The 20,505-nt window shown below is 49.8% G+C and overlaps 1 protein-coding gene across 1 annotated transcript in view; it reads left to right on the forward strand.

Annotated features, from left to right (window-relative positions):
* Window positions 1–1,919: 1,919 nt before the first annotated feature.
* The window catches only part of PSD2 (pleckstrin and Sec7 domain containing 2), a 46,207-nt gene continuing 27,621 nt past the window's right edge, over window positions 1,920–20,505 (forward strand). Inside the window, exons 1-5 of the mRNA XM_075056211.1 lie at window positions 1,920–2,440; window positions 9,601–10,089; window positions 11,463–11,657; window positions 17,083–17,163; window positions 17,730–17,842. Coding sequence (XP_074912312.1) covers window positions 1,920–2,440; window positions 9,601–10,089; window positions 11,463–11,657; window positions 17,083–17,163; window positions 17,730–17,842 — 1,399 coding nt within the window. The remainder of the gene's footprint in view (window positions 2,441–9,600; window positions 10,090–11,462; window positions 11,658–17,082; window positions 17,164–17,729; window positions 17,843–20,505) is intronic.

Genomic DNA, 20,505 nt, shown 5'->3' on the forward strand with positions numbered 1-20,505 from the left:
CTTTCTCTGATCCCTTGTTACAGGCAGGGATCGTGCAGGGATCGGATACGCCTGGCTGTGCCTAGTACAATAGGTGCGGCAATGCTGCACACTCTGTGACAGCGGGGGATGCACACGGATGCACGTGGACAAGAGGTAAAACTGCCAGCATTGCCTCGAGGAGGGACCTGCCCCATCTCATGACTGTGGCATGTGCAGCCCTCAAGGAGTGTTTCTCCCCAAAACCATCCCATGCAGGGCTCTGAAGTCCCCAGCCCACCATCTCTCCCAGCTGTGGGGGAGCAGAACATGGAGAGCGGGCCAGATCCTGGCTCCAGGATTGCCTGGCCTGTGGGACTGGAGCAAACTCAGTTGGGGATTGGGGTTCCCCTCAGGGTCTGTCCTGCTCATCCGGCAGCTCAGCATGTACCCCTGTGGATCTGCCCATACCCAGGCCATAGAGGGGTGTTTGGGGTAGAATCCCACCTCTCCCTTGCTCCCTGCCCAGATGCAGAGCAATCAGCCACAGGGAGGAGGCTGCTGACATCCCCACAGGGTGAAGGGTTGTAAAAGCAGAGGCAGCTGCAGTCCAGCACCTCTTGTTACCAAGAGCTAGTAGAACCCTGTACTAGCCAAGCAGTTAGTGATTTTACTGCTCATGAGAGCTGCAGCTCAGCAAGTCAGAGCACCCAGAGCCCATTGCTGCCCTCTGGGCAACCTCATGGCTTCTCAGAAGTGATGTATAACCCCTGGTTTACAGAGAAGGAAGCTGAGGCAGGGAGTTTAAATGATCTGCTTGAGATGCAAGTTAGGAACAGAATTAGGGGGAAAACCCAGGGGTCCCATCTGCCAGCTGTAATAAATTAGCCATGCTTCCTGTCCAGGTGAAGACAGATATTGTTTTAAAACAAAATCAGCTGTTATCATGGCTCAGCCTGAATGCCATACAGAAACTTCTGCTTCCAGAAGAGATAATTTTTGGTAGCACTTGGTTACAGCTCCAGGCATTACAATAGAGAAAAGCTTGCACGGCACTGTGGGGCTACAGCCCGTGGCTAAGGATGGTGCTTGTAAGACTTGCAAACTTTGCATGTTCGCCAATAAGGTGCCTTTTTATCAAAAAGCTACTTATCTCATTTGGTGCAATACAGAGTCCTTCCCCTGCCCTACAGAGAAAACACCCCAGGGTATATTCAATAAGGACACTTTTGCCAGAGTCTTAGCTGGCAACTTATGACACCCTTCAGCAGTACTTGTGTGTGGGGAAAAGAGGAGTGTTACTCTGGCAGGCAAGAAGTTCTGCATAAACGCAAAGTCAGCAGGGAAAATCACACAGGTTGGCACATCCCAGCTGCTTAGAAGTGTTAAAAAATAAATAAATAAATCACACCTATCTCCTCTTTCCCCTATTTCTCCTATTTCTGGCCAGCAGGGAATACTTGGGAATAGCACCCTGGTAGCCAGCCTGGGAAAAGCAGCTGTGCTATGTTCCTGTCCCCAGCCCTGGGCAGCTGCCTGCCACAGCTGGGGCACCAAGAGCCTGTGTGGTATGGGTCCCCTGTGCTTGAGGCTGGGGCTGACTGGGGGTTATGGGAGCAGCAGGAGAAGGCGGGTGCCTGGGCCCCTGGTGGCTCAAGACCACAACGGCAGATTTTCCTCTCCAGATCTCACTGTGCTGAGTAACAAGCACTAGTCTTTGCAAAAGCAGCAAAACCCAGTATGGTCCTTCCTTGCTTTTACAATGAGGGGTCGAGAGGGGTGGGGGGCATTTTCCTGTGCTCTGCTTCAAACTGCTGCCCTACTGAGCTGCTAACGACAAGCCCATGCCTTTCTGACAGCCCTCGCGGGCGCTCATGACGTGGATTCTTTTCCGTTGTAGGTAGTACCGAGCCTGAGCTGAGCGCGGGGAGGGAGCCCGTAAGCGCTGGGACAAGCGGAATATGAGCGAGAACAGCCACTTTCCATGGTCTGCCGCAGATTGCTGTGAGCTGCATTCCTCGGGCTCGCAGCCGGCCGTGCTGGCCTGCAGTGATGGGGACGAGCAGCTCAGCCAGCCTCCGGAGTCTGCCAGCGGGAGAGCCAGCCCCCGGGTTGATGCTCAGCCCTCCCAAGGAGTGGAGGGGGAGCGCGGGGGCCAGGGGGATGAACATCTGGAAGCAACGACAGAGCCGGGCGAGAGGCAGGGTGAGCGGGGACCAGGGACGGGTGCCACCAGTGAGAGCAGCCGTGAGGATGGGCCGGCGCTGGCAAACGGCGTGGATGCAGAGCTGATCGTGGGGCGGGAGCAGACGCCGCTGCAGCAGCGGGACGGTGGTGTGCCCAGCCGAAGCAGTACGGATTCGGGGGAGAGGGGCTCCCCAAGCCAGGAGATACCTAGCGAGGCCCTCAGCAAGGAGCGGTGGCACAGTGTTCTGGGATCCTCAGAAGCTCTAAGTGCTGACGAGCCAGAAGAGCAGCTCGGGTGAGTGTGAAGCCTTTGTAACGTCGGCTCAGTGCTGGTTTACATGTGTTGTTTTTCAAGCCTCCTTGGTTCGAGTTACTCTGCTCCGTGTGTAACTCATCAGTTTAAAAAGCTGCAGCTGCTCTCATGGCTGACTGTGGCTTTTCACTCTTTTTCTCTCTGGGCTTCTCACACTGCTTTTCCCTGTTACAAATGCAGAAAAGCCGTGATTAGAGCCAGTGTCTGCCCACAGAGTCCCTAAAGCGAAGGAGAAGCTTTAGGGATCTCAAGAGTGCTGGGTGCTGGTTGTGCTTACTTTGGGGGTGTCCTACATGCAAGTTGGAGATTCAGCTCAGCACTTATGGCAGAGTTACCAGAGACAATTTAGGACAAGTCGAACAGCCTGGGGATGACAGAGAGCTGGGCTTGTCTGGGAGACTGGTACGCCCTGGAAGTCCCTGGCAGCATGGCTTGCTCTAGCAGTCCCTGGGCTAGCAGGTTACAGCTTTGTATCCAAAGGACCATGCCATTAGTAAGAGAGGGCAAGGCACTGAGCTTTGCTCCCTGCTGCACCTGTGGCAGGTGTTACCAGTGCCTGGGTGGCACAGGGATAGCAGTGTGAGTTGAGATATGAGCGTCATCCTATTTTCAAGTGCCTGAGGCAAACCAGCACGTGTGCAATGCCCCTCAGTCCCTGTGTCCTCTGTACTGGCAGCCTGACTTCACAGGATAACCCTCCAGGCTGGGGAACGCTCACACAGGTGCAGTGTCCACAGCTGATTTCATGCCTCTGCAACTGCCTAGACCTCCCTGGGGTTCTGCAGGTTGAGGGCTGAGGGGAAATGACTGGTCACTGGGATGAGGCAGGGTGCTTCCTATGCCATTCCTGTGGGAGAAGTATGGATGCTTCCCTTTGCCACCAGAAATCATCTGAGGGTCTGTATTGTAGCCACCCAAGGTTGATGGCTGCTGTGAATTTTATGGCCCTGCCTAGATACCTACCCCAGCACAGGAGAGATGCTGCAAGCAGGAGGGGGCTGGAGAAGAGCAGCAGAGGTCGTAACAGAGGAGTGTGGCCTTCTTAAGAGCAGAACGTATGAAAGGGACAGGGTGGCCAAGAGGGCCCTGTGAATCATCTCCTAGTTTTAGTCCAGTCCAGGCTTCAGGCTGCGCCGTTTGTTCAGAGCGCTGTCTGGAGCGTAGGCAGGAGTGTCAGCAGAGCTGTGAAGCCACACAGCATGTGGGCTGACAACAGGCGTCCCTAATTCATTGCGTCTCTAGTGTTGAACAGGCTCCCCTATAAAAAGCTGGTGGTTTTTTTTACCCAAGGCCCCCAGCAAGAAGGAGCAGCACTGTTTCAACATGCACTATTAAAAGTATCAAAGAGGAAGAGTGTCCAGTGCAGACTGCTGATGTCCAGAGAGCTAGAGGAGTCTACCTGCAGGTAGGTCCCACAAGCCCTGTAAGCTATGCAGTCAGGTCTTGGATGTCTGCAAGTCTCTCAGGTTGCAAGGGAATCATATTTGCTTGGTATGTGGCTCCCTGGCAGGGATTGTGAGTTCAAGAGGAATTTAAGGGTGGTCAGTGAATGCTGCTACAATCACTGAAAGTGCAATTATTTTAAGGTACAAGGGCATGAATGTGGGGAAGTGGCAGGCTGAGGATTTGGAGATGATGCAACCTGACTGGGCTCTGCATGCACAGCTCATGATCTTATGCTCTAAACATATTCACTCAGATAGCAAATAAGTCTTTTGGGAAGCTGAATGCACAAGGGACAAGTCACACACTATATTCAAAGGCAGAAGGGCAGTTAGAAAACTTCAGGGACACAGCTGAACTCTGGAAAACCACTTATTGCCTAGGGATTGGGCTAGCTCGCTGTGTTTGAGCTCCTTAATACTTTGACCACCTATCTTTAGACTAAACGGCAGAAACGTGGCTGGGACAAACACAGCATGGAGCTGGTTCTTTCCTGACCATAGCTGACTTTCTGACTCTCCTAGATCAGTGTGGGTCAGGAGTAACAAACCTGACAGATGGACCAAGGCACTGGGAAGTCACTGTCATCCTGCATCATCTCTGAGTTTCCCCAGTTCTTTCTTTACTCCCGTTCAGTATGTTGCTGTTTCTGTTATGACCCATTCTGGATATAGGAGAACCTGGGGTTTCTCTGTCTCTGGCCTAATGTTTTACCAATGAGCAGTTAACTATTCATTCCTGGGGAACAAATCACTTGTCATCATCCGCCTGCTGGTTCTCATATGATGCACTTTGTCCCTGGATCTTAAAATACTTTACAAGAAGGGGTTGAGTCTTGCTCTTCCCACTGAACCAATGGAGAATTAAAGGGGAAAAAGTCATCCAAAGTCATCGACTCCATAGTGGAGCTGGAGAAAGAAACCATGATTGCCCCGCTAAAGGTAGGTTAGTGCGTCTGTGCAGGAAGTGGCTGTTAAAAAAGTCGAGGAAATAAAGCCAAAGCTTTAGTGCTTGTGCTGCAGTTTGCATTAACTGAATCCCTTTTACCTCCTTTCTAGTTTATCCCTTGGCATCCATTGGCATGCCAATATACCATTTGTCAAAGCCCCATTTTCCTATCATTGTGGCTATGTTGCCTAGAGGTCTTTCACCTTCCCAGAAGCCCCCAGCATTAGCCTTGCTGATCTCAGGGAGGTTGCAGCTCTGCAGTCAAACTGAGAGCTTCACCAGTGAATGATATTCTCTGCTTTCAGCCCCATGAACTCATGCAAAAAGGTCAAACTTTTTAACAGAGGAATCCCCACATTTGGCTTGTAGATGCACTTAGTACCTGCAGGTTTGGGTCTGCTGCCTTTGCCCACACGTTTTCTCCCATGGCAACATACAGCCATCAAGCAATTCAAATTCCATTAAATAAAGTTTCAGAAAAACTTTGCAGAAAGTCTGCAGTGCATAGGCAAGAAAATCCTGATTTCCATCCTGTCCTTCTCAGACAGGACTCCCCACTCCACCAACACAGCAAACTAGGTTGTACTTTATTACAATTAATTAACCAGTGAGAATTGAAATGTAAACAACTCAGTGCATAAGAATCCAGTACGGTTCAGCTGCAATAACAACCAAGTGCATTGCTCTGCATGCCTCACCGTAAGCAATAAAACAGCATTTCAGACATGACTGGGAAAAGCAGCACAGGCAATTAGATACAGTGTTACTTCAATACGCTTACAAAACCTTGTGATTACAATGCAAATAAATATACAGTTCCTTATTTAAGTAAAGTAATTGCTTTCCCTGCTGTGTAATAAGTATGCAACACTTCTCTGTGGGGAGGTATGTTCATTCACATGAGCGAGGTCTTTCACTGTCTCCCACCTTAGCCTGGCTTTGTTTGAATTAGGTGGAGATGGTGCTCCTAGGCTGGTGTAAGCTGTAGAAAGTGTCTTTGTCCTCTGTCTTCTCTGGGACCACGCAAGGAGAGATGTGATTTGCCTGACTTGTTGGTGCCCACTGACCCATCCAGGACCACGGCTTCTGCCCCAGTCCCATGCAGTCTTTGCTGGGGCATTTGTAGGGACACAGACTTTCTCACTTTGTTGCCTGCTGTATGAGTTTGGGCTCAAGGAATAAGTAAAGGGCTGGAAAATACAAGCCCTGTGGTGTGAACAGTTAATGGAAATGATTCTGTTCAGTGGGGTGAAAGAGTGGGAGCTGTCTGCCTTGGGATTATGGCAAAGTGGAACCTGCTAAGTAATATCCAGGAGGTGCAGGGCTTGATGGCTCTTGAAGGGCTTGATGCCCAGGAGCACCCACGGGAATACCTACAGGCACAGCTGCAGTGTACAACATCCCTGGAAACACATGCTGAGCACCAAACCTCATGGGGATGTACCAGGGCATGCCCTCCTGCATGGGTGCTCCTGCACAGACATGCTGGTGATGGGAGTGAAGGGATGCAGGCCAAGGAGTGGTGTGATGACCTGGGGAAACCACAAAGACCCAGGGTTTTTCTTTGGAGTGGGGAAGACACAGACGCTCTGTAGGGGAGGGGATGTGGAAGTTCACTGGGGATGAGGGATGTTGCAAGAAGTTTGGCAATGGGATGAGCTGCCAAGGCAGGTCCATAATTCCCACTGCTGGGTGTAATTAAGGCTGTAAAGTCCTTCCTGTCACAAGGGGAAGTTTTTAAAGTTCATCCTGCTTTGTGGAAGGAGATCTTTTCTGTACACAAAGTCATGGCCAGGCTATGTGTATGTGTCATTGCAGTCTTCCCTCATTACACTGGTTTTGTGTTAGTTGTCCACTATCTCCTCTCACGCTATGACTGTCTTTGGTTGTTGTGGATTCTTGGGGTGAGAAGATCCCTGTTGGCAGAGTACGTCCTATCCTGTAGGCTTGGGTCTTTAAACACACTGCCTGTAGCAAACAAGGGTGATAACTTTGAGGACTTCCCTATATGAAGGGATGCCAGGTCCCATTTTACTCCCTGGAATTAGTGTTCATGTAAATGCTGAGTTCTTGCTGCCCATGCTGATGAGGGTGTTGGAGGACTACCGGTCCATGTAAGGATCACCGCTCGGGCATGGTCTATCCTGTGCTGCCCATGAGAACTGGCTGCTCCACAAAAATGATGATGATGGTTCCCAGATGGGTGTGTTATTATTGGTGGCAAGATGTGCATTCCCTAGCCCTTAGGGCCACTGTGTCCTGAAATGGCCAGCCATCTTCCACCCTGCCTGAGGCATTTTGAAGGGCTAGGGTTTCCAGGAATGGATGACACTCGATCAGTATATCTGGGCCAGTAAATTCAGGGCCTTACCAACCTGCTCTCTGCTCAAGAGGCAGCCTTCCCTCCTTGCTATTTGCTCAGCTGTGCAGTGGAAATACAGGCAAATCCCTCCTGCCTTGAGAGAAGGAAGTATGCACCCTAGACCCTGTAATGGTACGAGTAGACCTGGCTTCAGGGCTCCACTGAGCCTCGACCCAAGCACGGCAGTGATGTTCAGGGGTCTGTCTCCATTATGAAACCAGACAGCCTTTGGTGAATACAGATAGCTGGGAGCTGGAAATGGGGCTGGCTGTGGGAGCTGTCAGGGAGTGGTCGCCTTGATTTCCCTGTTCTCCACTGTCTGCTGGTGGAGATGGGATACAAGACTATATCTCTCTACCTCTCTCTACTTTTGCTATGAGCAATTCCATGGAGTGCAGTGGTGTGCCTCAGCTTCCCCACCTAAAAAGACTAAGCTGTTTTGTAAAATGGATTGAGAAGTGGCCAGGCTCCTAGGAGATACTCTCATGGCTCTGCCATGTCTGGCTCACAAGTGTTTTGCTGCTTCTGTGCTAGACCTACTACCTCCCAACATCCATTTCCAATCTCTTCTGTGCCAGGTGATGTGGAAGGCAGAGAGTAGTCTGTCACTGATGCCCAGTAGGAAACATTGCTAACAGTAGCTGGGTTTGGGCATGCACAGGTACAGTTCACTGGCACAGGAAACTTGCTTATCCCTCATCCACCTCCAGAATTCATCTCAGGGAAACGTATTCTGCTGCAAAGTGAGGCCGTGCTCATTAGCAGGGGCACTAGGCACAGCCACGATGCTGACACAGGATTTCCAGACTGAGACAACCATAGTGAGGAGGTGCAGTGTATTGACTCCAACCAGCAACTAAGCACCTATCCAGACACTTGCTTACCACCATCCCTTGTGGAATGGGGGAGAGAATTAGAAGAGCAAAAGTGAGCAGACTTGTGGGTCAAGATAAAAGCAGTTTAATAAGTGAAGGAAAAAGAAAAAATGTTATGCAAAAGCAATCACTCAACATCTCCCATCAGCAGACCAATGCCCAGCCAGTCTCTGAGCAATGGCTACTTTGAAAGACCAATCCCTCCCACCCCCCTTTTTTTTTTTTTTGCTGAAAATGACATTGTATGACATGAAATATCCCTTTGGTCAATTCCGGTCAGCTGTCCCAGCTGTGTCCCCAGCCAGTCTCTTGCGTACCCCCAGCCTACTTGCTGGGGAGTGAAAAATAGAGAAAGCCTTGATGCTGTGTGGGCACGTTCAGCAATAGTTAAAACATCGGTACCTTATCAACACTGTTTTAGTCACAAATCCAAACCACAGCACCATATGTGCTGCTACGGAGAAAGTTAACTCTGTCACAGGCAGAGGAAAAGCAGCTTACTGTTCCCCTAGTTTTCACCTGTATCACCGCATGAAATGTCTGGTTCTGACAAAGCAAATGACACCAGTGTCTGCTGGAAGTGAGGAGGCAGGTTTCACCTGAGAAACCTGGGGTATTTCAGGCAGGTCCTTGCAGCCTGGTCTATTCCAGGAGGGCCTGAGCCCTCCCAGCTCTCCAGGGCTCCCAGCACAGTGGGTGTTGCTGGATTTGACTCAGATTAATTCTCCCAGTGTGGGTTCGTATTGAGATGTACACTGGAATGAAACGCCCCTGCATTCAAAGCCAGAGTGTCGATTGCTGAGGGTCATCCGTGCTTACTTGGAAGCTAGGCTTGTAGGTTCATGCATTTCATAGTCTGTAATGCTGTGCCTGAATCCCACAGGCTAGCTGTAAAGCAGCATGGAGACTCCCCTGCCTGGATGTGTGTCCATCACCTTTTACATCCCTCTCAGTGGAGAGAAAACTATTTGTAAGGTGCCTTGCACTTCTAGGGTGCCTCAATCTAAGAAAAAAAGCTTAAGTTACAGCATATGAATTGCTCCCTAAGAACTTCTGGTTTTTCTCCGCTATAAAAGGGATCAAGGACCTTTGCTGCCAACATCCAAATTTAGATGAAATAGCCTCGATCTTAATGATTTTCATGCTTTTGAAGTAGCCATAATTGGAACACTTGAAGGGAGATATAACCTGCAGATTAAATCCATTCTGGCAGTGGATCCAGTAGCAGGTGTCAGGTGCAAACGTCTCCAGTTCAGAGGTCTGGCTTTTTACTGGGGCATGACCAAATTAAGGGTTGGCTGGGCCTCTGGGATTGCTCATCATAAAACTCTGCCTTTTTCAGCTCTAGAGGCTTGTAAAAAAATTGGGAACCAAGCAGGTTATACCACAGAAAGGTCCCAAGGGCCTATAATCACAGCATCCATTTCTGCCTCTTCTCTTGCTGCCTAGCTCCAAGTGGAACAGTGCAAGCAATTACCTTGACAGTATTTTCTACATTTCCCCTTTTGGTCCAGGTTTGCTTCTGGAGATGCCAAGCTGAACTGCAGTGAGGATGACAAGGAACATTTTCAGTTCAAAGACATCAGGGATGGGTTCAGCTCAACCTTTGAGAAGATAGTTGAGTCTGACCTTATGAAGGGTACATACTACAGCAGCTTGGACTCTTTGGACGTCCTCTCTCTCACAGACGAGACAGACAGCTGTGTCAGTTTTGAGGCCCCACTTACCCCATTGATCCAGCAAAGGGTCAAAGAAAGCCCAGAGCTCTTGGAGCAGAAACTGGTAGCCCAGCAGAGAGAAGCCCTTCACCACATGGCTGCTGATAAGCAAGAGCAAGCAGCAGCAAAGCCAGTGGAGGGGGATTTTGGGAGCCCCCTCAGGCACTCAATTACCAGCAGCAGGTCGGAGAACGTGCTGAGCCGATTGTCCTTGAAGAGTATCCCAAATGGGTTCCATGTGGAAGGGTCAGAGGAAGATGCCACCAAGATCATTAACTCCATCAGGTAAGACAAGCTGGGAATTCCTTGGGCAAGGGCTCCTTGTCTTATGGGGTGCCAGTCCAGGAGCAAGGCTCAGAGGACGTGATAGACATGGAGCTGCTTTTTTCGCCCTTGTGCTTCCTCTCATGTGCTGTTGTGGCAGAGAGGCCAAATGCCAACAGGAAAAACCTTCCTACCTGTAGATTAGGACTGCAGCTGGCAACCAAGGTCTCATGGCATTAAACCAGCCAGTCCCCAGTGGGCCTGTGTCTGAGTCCTCCCTGTTCTCAAACCCAGGACCCCAAACTGCAGGTGAGCTGCAGTGTCCTGTAGGAGCCCTGCGAGCCCAAGAAAAGCCAAGGCTCAGCACTTTGTGTTCACATTTGCTCTGGAGGGCACCACTGTTCATCTGGCTGCTCATAAATCCTGTCAGCAGGCAAAGCTGTGGGTCTTCTGGGTAGACCACTGCCTTACCTGCCTGATATCTGCAAAAGCCCTTGGCAGGTTGAAGGCAGTCAGGCTCAAACATGCTCTGAAGCGCAGGGAAACCTCAAGGTTTCACTTAGGACTGGGTGCCCCTATAGATGCGTAACCAAAAGTTCTTCTACAGGCAGTAAGATCAGCAGAGACTTCATCCTCTGGACCAGCTCAGACCCAAACCATCATCCCTGGGAGGCAGCAGCTCATCTGCAGGGCACTTGCATGAGGAAGCCAGGTGATGAGCAGCCAGGTCATGGGAGAGCTGGAGCGAAGCCATATGTCCAGCTAGCTATCAGGCCTTTAGTGAGTCACAGTGGCCAAAAATGTGTGAATAGGTGCCATAACTGGCCTTGGGCAAGAAAATAAAGGGGCACAGCTCCACCTACATGGTGCCAGTGGGGCTGCTCAACGTGTTGTCTGTGGGAACAGCTGGCCACGACACCAGCAGGCAGCTGGGAGAGGAGCAGCCCACCAGTGACAGCAGGTCTGGTGCCAGTCCCATTGGCACAATTTGTACAAGTGCAGTTTCTCATCCTTGGCAAATAATCTGAACTGAAAAGCATACCATCTATCTCCCAAGATTTCCTGAATGTCCACAGCTGTGAAAGAGCTTGGTATCACTTTCTATACCAGTGGAGAGAGAGGAAGCCTAGAAAGGTGTTGGGGCTGCTGCTTGCTTTGAATAGATATGTCCTCATTTCTCAGGGAGAAGTCACCATTTCTTCAGTTATTTTCTACAAAATTGTACTATTTCATTTGACCTGAAATGAAAGAGGGTTTGTCCAACACCCAGTTCACAAATGTATTGTTTTTTCATATTTTTTGGTTGGAACAAGAAGAAATCAAACTGTGGCATTTTCTGTGGGTTTCATCAAGTCACATTGCTGCTCCTTGAATTATTTCTTGTTTCTGTATAGCGATGCCAGCTTGAAAGACGCACTGTCAGACTCTGACTCTGACATGGGCAGCATGGAGCAGCTTGACCAGGGCAGCACAGACACCTTGGCGAATGGCTGCAGGGCGGATAGTGAGGCTGCCAAGAGGCTGGCCAAGCGTCTCTACAACCTCGAAGGGTTCAAGCGCTGCGATGTGGCACGCCAGCTTGGGAAAAAGTAAGTGGGCTTTGGGTTGCAGCCAACCCTGCAAGGAGGTTGACTGAGATGGCAGCATTGAGCATGGCCAGCAGAAACACAGCTGTGTTGGGGAGGGTCTGGGGGAGCGCTGGTTGTGCTGGGAGGACAGGACAAAGGCAGGAAGGGACAAGCCTGCTGTTACAAGGGCTTGCTGGGTAGAGTCATGAGTGTTGGAGATCCTTCCAGTTGAAACTGGTCATCCTTCCAGTTGAAACTGGTCCAAGCCCGATGCTCTTGCAATCTGAATCCTACAAGTTTCTTTGTATATTGGGCATTAACTGCCACAAGCTGCTGCCCACCAGAACCAAGAGCTTCCTGCATTTGATAAGGGCCCAGGAAGACCCCCCCTAAATCAGCCCCCAGGCTGAAGGGTTTGGGATCCAGACCTGGATCTGCACTGGGCTCCCTGCCAGTTCCCAGGTTTTTCATGTCTGCCTCCCAAAATCTTCTTGCTGCAGTGCCTCCTAGACCCAGTCTGTATAGATGGCGTGAAGGGTTTGATGGAGAGCCAGATACACACTAGAGGTCCAAGCACCTCAGCTGGTAGTTTTGCCTGCATAAGGCAGAAGAAAAATAAAAAGTGCTTATTCAAAAGTGGGAGAGTTACAGAGATTTCTAAGAGACGGAGGAACAGTAACGAGTGTAGCAGTAACAGATTATTTTAGGATGCCAGTGGGTGTGAGGATACCAATCTCCATCATCCTTCTCCTGGATCAGATATAACCTGTGTTGCTGGGGGGGGGGTTATATCCTTGAAATGTCTCACTCCTGTCCAGATCATCAGAACACAACTCCCTCAGCAAATACCCAAACTTTCAGTACCAAGGATCGTCTGTGACTCCCAGCTTAGTCCTGCGACAGAAGGAGCCCACGAATGATCTCCTAGAGGCTCTTTATATCACCTGGCAGCATCCCCATTCTTTTTTTGCTGTGGTTCTTGTAGCAGGTGCACTGTTGGTTGCTGCTGCCTCAGGTCTAAAATCCTTCTTCTTTCTTGCAAATTTGCTATGACAGCTCACTGAGTGGGGGAAGTTTCAAAGCAATAGGTCTCTGGGGGTACATCTGAGTGTGTCCCTTTGCTAGTTCCTGCAGTCCTCACTCACACCTGCAATCCTTACACCTTGGAAAGCTGTTTGGTGACCCACATTTGGGAATTGACACAGCCTTTAAAAGAAAACTTTTGTTTTGATCATCTGCATTTTTGACATCTGAATAATTTCCTAGCACAAGACCTGAATAGACCTGCAGGCTCTTGGACCAAGCAGGTGGATTTGCAGAGCAGGAAAGGAAGAAGGATGAGGATAGGTGTGTTTTAAGTTGGTCTTGCCCACTTAAGACAATCTTAAGACCAACCTACAGTGGTGGGAGCAGGCTAAGTTTAAGTGATGCTTTCAGGCTAGATCCATGTAGGAGGTGGGCTAGCTAGGAGGGTTGTGAAAAAAGTAAAAACTCATTTTAAAGCTTTTTAGCTCATTTTAACCTCTTTTTTTTTCTTTGTGAGCATTGAAAAATTTCTCCAAAAACCCCCCAAACCAAACCAAAACCATTCATCATTATCAAATAAGTAGTGTCACGGTTTAACCCCAGCTGGCAACTAAGCAGCGCACACAACCACTTGCTCACTCCTCCCCCCACCACTCCTGATGGGATGGGGAAGAGAATAAAAAAAAAAAAAAAAAAAAGTAAAACACATGGGTTGAGATAAGAACAGTTTAATAATTGAAATAAAATACAATAACAACAGCAACAACAACAATAATAATAATAATGGAAAGGAAGACAACAACAAGAGAAGGAAATAAAACCCAAGAAAAACCAGTGATGCACAGTGCAATTGCTCACCACTCACTGACCAATGCCCAGCCAGTCCCCAAGCAGCGATCAACCCCTCCCAGCCAACTCCTCCCAGTTTATATACTGAACATGACGTCCTATGGTATAGAATATCCCTTTGGCTAGTTTGGGTCAGCTGTCCTGGCCATGCTTCCTCCCAGCTTCTTGTGCACCTGCTCACTTGCAGAGCATGGGAAAGTGAAAAATCCTTGACTTAGGATAAGCACTACTTAGCAACAACTAAAACATCAGCTATTATTCTCATTATTCTCATACTAAATCCAAAATACAGCACTGTACCAGCTACTAAGAAGAAAATTAACTCTGTCCCAACTGAAACCAGGACAAGTAGAAAAGGCTTGATGAACAAGGAAATGCAGGTTGGATATCTCCAAATACTTTCTTTCCAGCTGACACAATTCTGTGAAATTAACCTCAAATCCAGAAATTACCTTTGTCTCTCTGAAGAGCATGTGTTTTGGCAACTGAACTCTCCATGGAAGATTCTTGTTCCTGGACTTGTCTGTGGCATTGTCTCAGCTCTGTCACTACCCATCGTTGCATGTCTCTTGCTGGCTGGAGGTTGAACTGTCTCAGCTGCCAGGCCATGAAGATGGTAGTGCTGGGTGCTTCCTTGCGGGATTTCCCAGGATTCCACTGTGCTTACAAAATCACGCAGGCAGCAAGGGAGCAGGGAACAGAGCACAGCTTCAGCACCACAGTGCACTGGGAACTGGGGGTCTGTCAGAGTCCCATGGGCAGTATGACATGGGCACACAGCCAATTTTCCTCCCCTGGAGATTAGGTGAATTTTCCTTAGCCAAACTTCTTAAGGGCAATCTTTTTTCACCCAGGTGACTGTGGTGCAAAAAGGATCCTGGACAATACAGGCTTGGTTCTGTAGGACAGTGTGATTCAGGCTGTAAAACAACACATATCTGTCCACGTCCAGCCATGCAGGAATGAAACTGTGAGAAAAGGCCAGGGCTTCTGTGTTACCCCCAGGGTGGCTTGTGACCCAGCAGGTCACTAAGCATTCTTGGTGCCTGGACCTTCCCAAACCAGGCAGAGGGAGGAAGTGTCAAGCTGGGGTGTAAGATGAAAGGAGGTCTGAGGAAGCTGGCTGTGTGGCAAGGCCACCAGCCAGAGGATGCCAGACATGTCCCCATGGGAAATACTTTGCTGTTCTTGTGGGGATGTCTCTGTCATGTTTGAGCTGCATGGTGGAATTGTCACCTGTTCCTGCAGAAGGGGCTGGGACTTGCACAGAGAGAGAGGAGGCCAGTTCTTGAATGAGAAAACCAGAGCAAACACCTAAGCCCAACTTAGTGTAGGCCATGATCTTCCCTGGCAGGTGTTGGAGTTCTGTGTCCCAGGCATGCCTGGGGCATGTTCACTGGCTCTGGAGCTCAGGGAGAAGGGTCCCATCAATGTCACTAAGCCCCTGGCTAGACATAGGAGTTTGTTGCTTCCTGGGGGCCATCTGCCTTCAGGTGTCCTGCAACACTGTCTGGTTCCCTCAGCAGAGCTGGCAGTCCCTGCCTGGACCTTTTCCAAGCAGAGAGGGACCAAGTGAGGCACACAGGAAGGTGTGATGGGCATCCAGGCTGGGGAGTGTTGGCAGCACAGCAGCTGGTACAGACAACTTGTCCTGGGGGTCGCTAATTCCCTGTGGACTCCTGGCCTTCAGCAAGACCCAGTGAGCTGAGGGACAGGCAGCAAGGCCTGCCTGCCTTTCAGGGCTGCCCTGATGGGAGAGTGGGGTGAAGGGGAGCTCCCACCCACCTTTATCCTGCCTGCCTATAGATCTAGTTAGGAATGTAAATTAGGGTGTAGCTCCCAGTTTAGGCCATGGAGACATCACAAGAGCAATTCAGCCCACCCAAGATCTGTGCTGGGATATAGACATGCCAAGTCCTTTGGATTTAGGGAGCCTTGGGCAAGGCCAGTTCTTCAAGCCCAGCTTGAGGTTAAATGGGAGGAGTCAGACACTGTTCTCCCCTGTTGATTGCTGTAGTGCTGCAGTACATGGCAGTTGTTGCTGTGTGCCCAGAGCCCAAGCAGGTTCCCAGGACACCTGGTAAACAGGTGCTCAGCCAGAAGGAATCAGACCTTTTCTTCTGAGAGACTACATCTGCACCTATGAGGTGGGACCTGACCTGTGGAAGGGAGAGTGCTGGCTAATTCCCAGCACTGGCCAGGGCAATGCATGAGGTCTTCTGCAGACTTAGAGCTGAGAGGATCCCAGAGGAGGCCTGGGGCTTGCTTGGTTCTGCTCGTTCTTTGGCACAGAGGTGAAGATGTGGTGACATCTCCTTTCACAAACATGTGGTCATCTTCTGCATCTCATACCACCTTGCTGTGAAGTTCCAGGACAAATGGAGAAGTCTCCCTGGGAAGCTGTCAGCAATCTGCATTCCAGTTATTGTGGCACTGCTTCAGACAGACTAACCTGGGGGGCCATGGACCCATGAGGACATGGTCTTTATCAGAGCTAGCAATCCCAAATGATAAGACTGGTTTATGAGTGTGAGGCCTTGTGGCTTCATGTGGCTTTGAAACAGTCTCCTGCACAAACTCCAGCACCAATACTTATGTCCTGCTCCTCAAAACTCAGCCTGGACCTCTTCCCTGGAGCTGTCATGCTGCTCTGCCTGATCCTGCTGTGTGTTGTGCTTCTGGACAGCATCCATGCCAGAGGCTTTACAGCATCCACCTCACAGCAGAAGATGAAACAATGCTGTAGGAAAGACAATGAGTTGTGCTTGTAACATGTCCCGGCATGAAACTGGATGTGCAATGCTTAGCAATATGCTTTTCATTTTGTGGGGAGAAGGAAAAGGAATTGTATATGGCAAAGGCTGAGCATATTGAGATCATCTCCCATTTCTTACCAGCATTCATTGATTATTCTTGCACTTCCACTACCTGATTTGTACAGATAGAGGAACTTAACAGCACCCATTCTGGCTTTAAAGGCAACATGTCTGCAAGTGTCCTTCAAAAACGTGGCAGGGGAATGGTTTCTGGAGAAGCATTCAGGGATGAGCAGGGCCAAAAGCTCCTCAGAGCTCTCCTGCTCCAGTTCCCAGTGGCATCCATCTGACGTGAGCAAGGTGCTGTGGTGAGAGGGTGGTATGGGAGCCAACCTGGAGTGGAGAGCAGGAATATTGCAGTAGGAGGAGGGGACACGTCCAGCAATGGGAGAGGACTAGGTAAGAGAGAGGGTGCTGGATGAGCACAAGACATCCTTATGGCCCCCTTCTCCTGGCTGGTTTGGGATGAGGCTCTCCCTGGCCAGCAGCACAGCAGAGGGATTCAGTGGGGGCAGGCATCTCTTTCAGGTGTCTAGGGCTGGCAGCTGCAGTGCTAGGCTGTGGGCATGTTAGGGCCCTTTGGAGGTTTGTCCAGCAGCATTTCAAGTTAGGATAAAGTCCCCTTGGGTCTGGGGTCACGTCTGCAGTGTCTTGCTGGGAGTTGGGCTGGCCAGGAGGCAGCGGTCTGCTGTTCCTCTTGTAGACAGTGTCTTCTTCCCTGATTAAAGGGCTGACTACTCCCTCTTTAATTACAGTAACGAATTTAGCAAGTTGGTAGCAGAGGAGTATCTCAGCTTCTTTGACTTCACTGGCCTGACCCTTGACAAAGCACTCAGGTGAGCTGGTCTCTGGCACTCCCGCATAGGGCCTGGGCTGAACAGAGCGGAGCAGCGCGGTGGGTTTCTCCTCCAGACTTCCAGACGCCATGGGAAGCTGTCCATGTGATAGGAGCAGGGACTGGGGGGATCTCCAGGTTGTCATTTAATCTTTGCTTTGGTGTCACGTTTGACACAAGGTACTGCCACCAAAAGTGGGCTTCAACAGGAGGGCCCACAACCTGCTTCCCCATGGTGGAAAGCAGCTTTTCCAGGAATCCCATCCCATACAAATTCAGAGCAAGTGGGAGCAACTTCTTCCCTTGGGATGGACAACCCATCCTGGTGCCATCAAGCCGGAGGTGGGTCAGATCTCAGCTGACAGCATGTTTCCCCACACAGCTCAGAGCTGGCTCCATAGACACCCTTTGCATTGCACCTGCAGGGGCCCAGGGGTGCACAGGCTGGGGGGAGGACAAAGGCCTTCCTAGCTGCTCTGAGGAGCCCCTTTCCATCTCCCTCCTTAGCATGGATGCTGCCCAGCAGATTGATCCATGACATCTTTAAGTATCACTTTCTCTTTGCAGGACATTCTTGAAAGCATTCCCGCTGATGGGAGAGACGCAGGAGCGGGAGCGGGTGCTGATTCATTTCTCCCGGCGATACTGCCAGTGCAACCCAGAAGAGAGCACGTCCGAAGGTACCGCTTGTTTTCCCTGGCTCTAGTGTCCCTTGTGCACTCACAGTGCATGTATGTCACAGAGCCTGAGTGTAAAACCAACCATCCACAGCCGGGCCTGAATAGCACCCACTGGGCAGGCAAGGCTGAGCTTCTCCCTTTCTCTGGGATGCTGCCCTGCTGATTATCCTTGCCCTGGCAGGAACTGGGGACACAGGTAGTGAATGGTTCTCAAGCAAATTACCGCAGTTGTAGCTTGCAAAGTGGTTGCTGACAGTGGACAAATGAGTGGCTGGTGCTAGCTCAGCCCAAGACCTTGTCCATTGAATGGAAGAATACATTTCCATGCAGATGGAGGAATGCTATTGCCTTGCCATGCACAGGAGTTGTGTTCATTGCATTGTTCGTTGCATCTACATCTGCAGCAGAAAAAAGCACAGCTGGGTAAAATTCTGGGCTCACTTAAGTTGCAGATTTTGTTAGCTACTTTCAGCCCCCCCCCCCCCTTTTTTTTTTTGTTAGATATAGTTTCTAGTTTTATAGTTTTAAATGGGAGAGGTCATTCCTGGTACACATGTGCATACGCACACGTCCAGACATGAGCGTGCCCACGTTCGCACTTACATGAATGCCTCTACATGCCTGCTTACAGGCATCTGGAAATGCCCCTTTGGGTGGAAATCAGACTGCTGACCTGCTCTCAGCTGGCACCATGGCAGTGCCAGTTATTCCTCCACCCCTTTCTGCATGCAGTATGCCAGTTGTGCTTGAGACCTCCTGCTTGTCTCCATCTTGCAGGCTTCCCAAAGAGCAGCAGTGCCTAGTGTTACATGAACCTTCCAGTCCCTCTGCCAAGCTAACTGGACACGCACTGTTCTCAGAACAGAATGACCTCTTTTCTTTTATCAGTGGTATCCCAATAAAACATAGGTTTAGATTTCATTTCCCTGTATTTGTATGATGTTCTCACCCACTGATCCAAAGACAACCTTACCTGGGAAGGGTCTTTCACATGAAGACATTAAGCTGCAGGCTGAATTTTCAGCAGCAGTCCCCAGCTGAAATATCCTAATTGCCAAGTCCTGACCCCTCTTCAACACTTCCCCCTGGAAGTGATCCCCAATTCTACTGCATCCATCTCCCACCCCTATAGACAAGGGCCTTGGGTCCCTTTCTCCCTTTCTGGTCCCCAGGTGCCTACCACCCACTGGGGGGGGGTGTGGATGTATGCACACACCAACTTGAGCACAGGCTGAGCTGGAGCACAGGGGGTCAGACCTCTGACTCCAGCCCACACCCTTCAGCATGAGGGCAGTAACTAGTCAAACAAAACGCAAGCTTTGCCATGTGGCAACATGGGTTACAAAACTGCTGATGGAGCCATGCTACGGCAACTGTTCAGAAGAGAAATTAGATCCCAGTTCTGAACACTCGGCAAGAAAGGTGCCTGCTAATGCAAACACGAATGAAGCCAGAAAGTTAAACTCTTCCATAACTGCATGGCCCTCAGTGGAGATGTCAATGCTGCCAGTAGGACCTGTTTTGAAAATATTATACTCCTAAACAGTATAAAACTATTAGGAATAAGGAAAATGGATCTGAAACATATTACTGCTGCTGCTGCTGTCATGACCTATTCATTAACATTTAGGGCCACAGCATTGCCTGTGATGGTGGCAGCACATTTCACAAGGCTGGGCAGGACCGCTTTCTGCAGACCAAATGTAAACTGAATGAGTCCCAAGCAGGACAGAGCTGTGCTCAGTACTGGAATTGAATGGGGCTTGAAAAATACAATTGTGATCCAAGTTCTACTTGAAGCTGATGCAATGGAGGGAAGAAAAGTGGCTCCTTCAGGTCACATCTTTTGCAGATACTTCAAAAGCATGCACTAGGTACATGGTAATTTGAGAAAGTTATTGCAAGCTTTTTCTTCAGGAAGCAGTTCTTTCTTGTTGCATCCAGCCTAAACTCACAAAGGATGTTCCACCAAGATGAAAGCTGAGCCACTGTGTATTATCTAGATTTCTAAAGAAACACCTCTGGCTGTGACGGTCTATTGGCATAGAGGCATGATAGAGTCAAGGAAGTTTTGTCTGGAGATAATCAGGCAGCTGAGAAGGTCTTACAGCCCTCTAAGACATTTCAGGGCGTTACTACGCGCTGATTCAATAACTCCTCCACTGATGGAGACATGGCTGTTGCAACACCAAGAGTCACTTCACTTGCATGATGGGATGCTGCAAATGAGGGTGGCAGGAGCTCTGATTTGCTGACCACTGAGTGAGGTGGCTGTTTTTTTCTCCCAGAGAGTGGTGTCCTGGACACATTATTAGTGCTTTCCTGTACTGATAAAGCCCAGGCATAGAAGAACAATATAGTTGTGTTGTGACACCGCGTGAGCAGAGAGAAAAAGTGAATGCAACTGAGCTAAGCAACAGGGAGAGAATAGCAAGTTTTGGGACGCCAGCTCCACCTTGGGGCCATGTGAAACATGATTTACCTGACCAAAGTGATACAGTAGGGCCAGGTGAAGATGTCAGCCCAGAACCTCCCACAGAAACTCAAAAATACACACTGGGAAGGCATGTTGTCCTAAGCCCAAAGCTGCTTCTTGTGAAAGTGAAGGAAGCATCTTTCTTAGGAAGTGATTCTCTCTTGAAGGGGGATGTCCATCACACCAT

The sequence above is a fragment of the Buteo buteo genome, chromosome 24 (assembly GCF_964188355.1).
Source record: "Buteo buteo chromosome 24, bButBut1.hap1.1, whole genome shotgun sequence".
In the NCBI taxonomy this organism is placed as follows: Eukaryota; Metazoa; Chordata; class Aves; order Accipitriformes; family Accipitridae; genus Buteo; species Buteo buteo.